Source organism: Bidens hawaiensis, unplaced genomic scaffold, assembly GCF_021521415.1.
Source record: "Bidens hawaiensis isolate Kalapana, Puna unplaced genomic scaffold, B.hawaiensis_p1.1 tig00022148_1, whole genome shotgun sequence".
Classification (NCBI taxonomy): Eukaryota; Viridiplantae; Streptophyta; class Magnoliopsida; order Asterales; family Asteraceae; genus Bidens; species Bidens hawaiensis.
The window spans coordinates 50,239-51,744 of record NW_027493429.1 but is presented as its reverse complement, the minus strand read 5'-3'; the positions used below and the strand labels follow the sequence as shown (position 1 = coordinate 51,744).

At 46.2% G+C, this 1,506-nt stretch overlaps 1 protein-coding gene across 1 annotated transcript; it reads right to left on the bottom strand.

Moving 5' to 3' along the window:
- Window positions 1-251: 251 nt before the first annotated feature.
- LOC143564697 (uncharacterized) lies at window positions 252-689 on the bottom strand. Its single transcript, XM_077051893.1, has one exon. The coding sequence runs from the start codon at window positions 687-689 to the stop codon at window positions 252-254; it is 438 nt and encodes a 145-aa protein (XP_076908008.1).
- Window positions 690-1,506: the final 817 nt, after the last annotated feature.

Genomic DNA, 1,506 nt, shown 5'->3' with positions numbered 1-1,506 from the left:
AGATTGGGGTGTATTATTTTATGTTAATGTGTTAATAAAAAAAACTGGATCAGGCCCCGGATCACCTAAACCACCACACCCTCTAGGGCTTGATCCAGGGGCTTGATCACGTTCCACGTCAACGCCTACGTGGCGCAAATATATCGGATCACTTAGGCTTGGATCAAGCCCTACTACCCTTATCCTAATGGATGCCAAAGGTTTGGCCTTGACCCACTTTGTGAAATAATCGATTGCGACTACCAAGAACTTCACTCTTCTTGGGGCTTCGGGGAATGGTCCATAATATTGATGGCCCACTTTTGAAATGGCCTCGCGGAAGAGACTGGGATCAAATCGTTCTTGGGTCGAAGTGTGTTGGATGCATGCCATTGGCACGAGTCGCACTTCCGCAACTCTTTCACGACACGCATGTGTATGTCGGGCCAATAGTAGCCCGTATTAGTGATCTTTGCTACTACCATTCTTGGTCCCGCGTGTAATCCACAAATCTCTTCATGGATTTCCTGGATCAGATAACTGGCATCTTCCGCATCAACGCGGAGGAGCAGCGGGCCTAAGAATGACCTTCTGTATAGAATTTCGTCTCTCAGCTGGTACTGTAAGGCTTTGTGCCTTATTTTTGGGCTTCCGCCCTCTGCTGCAGAAGGATTCCCTCTGCGAGGTATGCCTTGATCGGGGCCATCCATGATTCTTTAGGGGTTTGCGTAATGCACACTTGTCTTGGCGGTATCGATGGTTCCGCTAGAGTTTCCACTCGCACTTCTTTTGCTAGGTGTTCGAAACTCGTGGCTGCCAATTTATTCAATGTGTCTGCGGACTTGTTCTCGCTCCACTTGATGTGTTTCACTCCGCACGTTTTGAATTTCTGGATCAGCTATTTGGCATGTTCTAGGTACGATGCCATGACTTCATAATTTGCTTCGTATGAGCCATTGACTTGACTGGCTATGAGCATTGAGTTGACGTGTGCTTCGACGTGTTGTGCGCCAAATTTGCTGGTTATGCATAGGCCGACTAGGAAGGCTTCGTACTCCTCTTGGTTATTGGTACTTTTGAAGTCCAAACGGATGGCGTACATGAATTCTTGCTTCCCGGGGCTTACCAGTTTCAAGTTTGCCACGGATTCTTCATCATTGAATGCTCCGTCTGTGAACAACATCCAAGCTTCACTTTCTTATAGTATTGTGGTTGGCTCTTCTTCCGCTTTACACTCATATTCTTTCTCGGATGGCACTTCCGCAATGAAATCTGCCAGCACCTGACCTTTGATTGTTGGTCTAGGGTTGTATTGAATAGTGTGTTCTCCTAGCTCAATGACCCATTTTGCCTGTCAGCCTGAGTGTTCTGGTTTGCGAAGCACATTGTGAATTTTATAATTCATCGGCACATTGAGTGGATGGTCATGGAATTATCTGTAGAGGCTTCTTGAAGCGTATACCAACGCTAAAACCACTATTTTCATTATGGAGTACCTTGTTTCCTCATCTATTAGAGTTCTGCTAA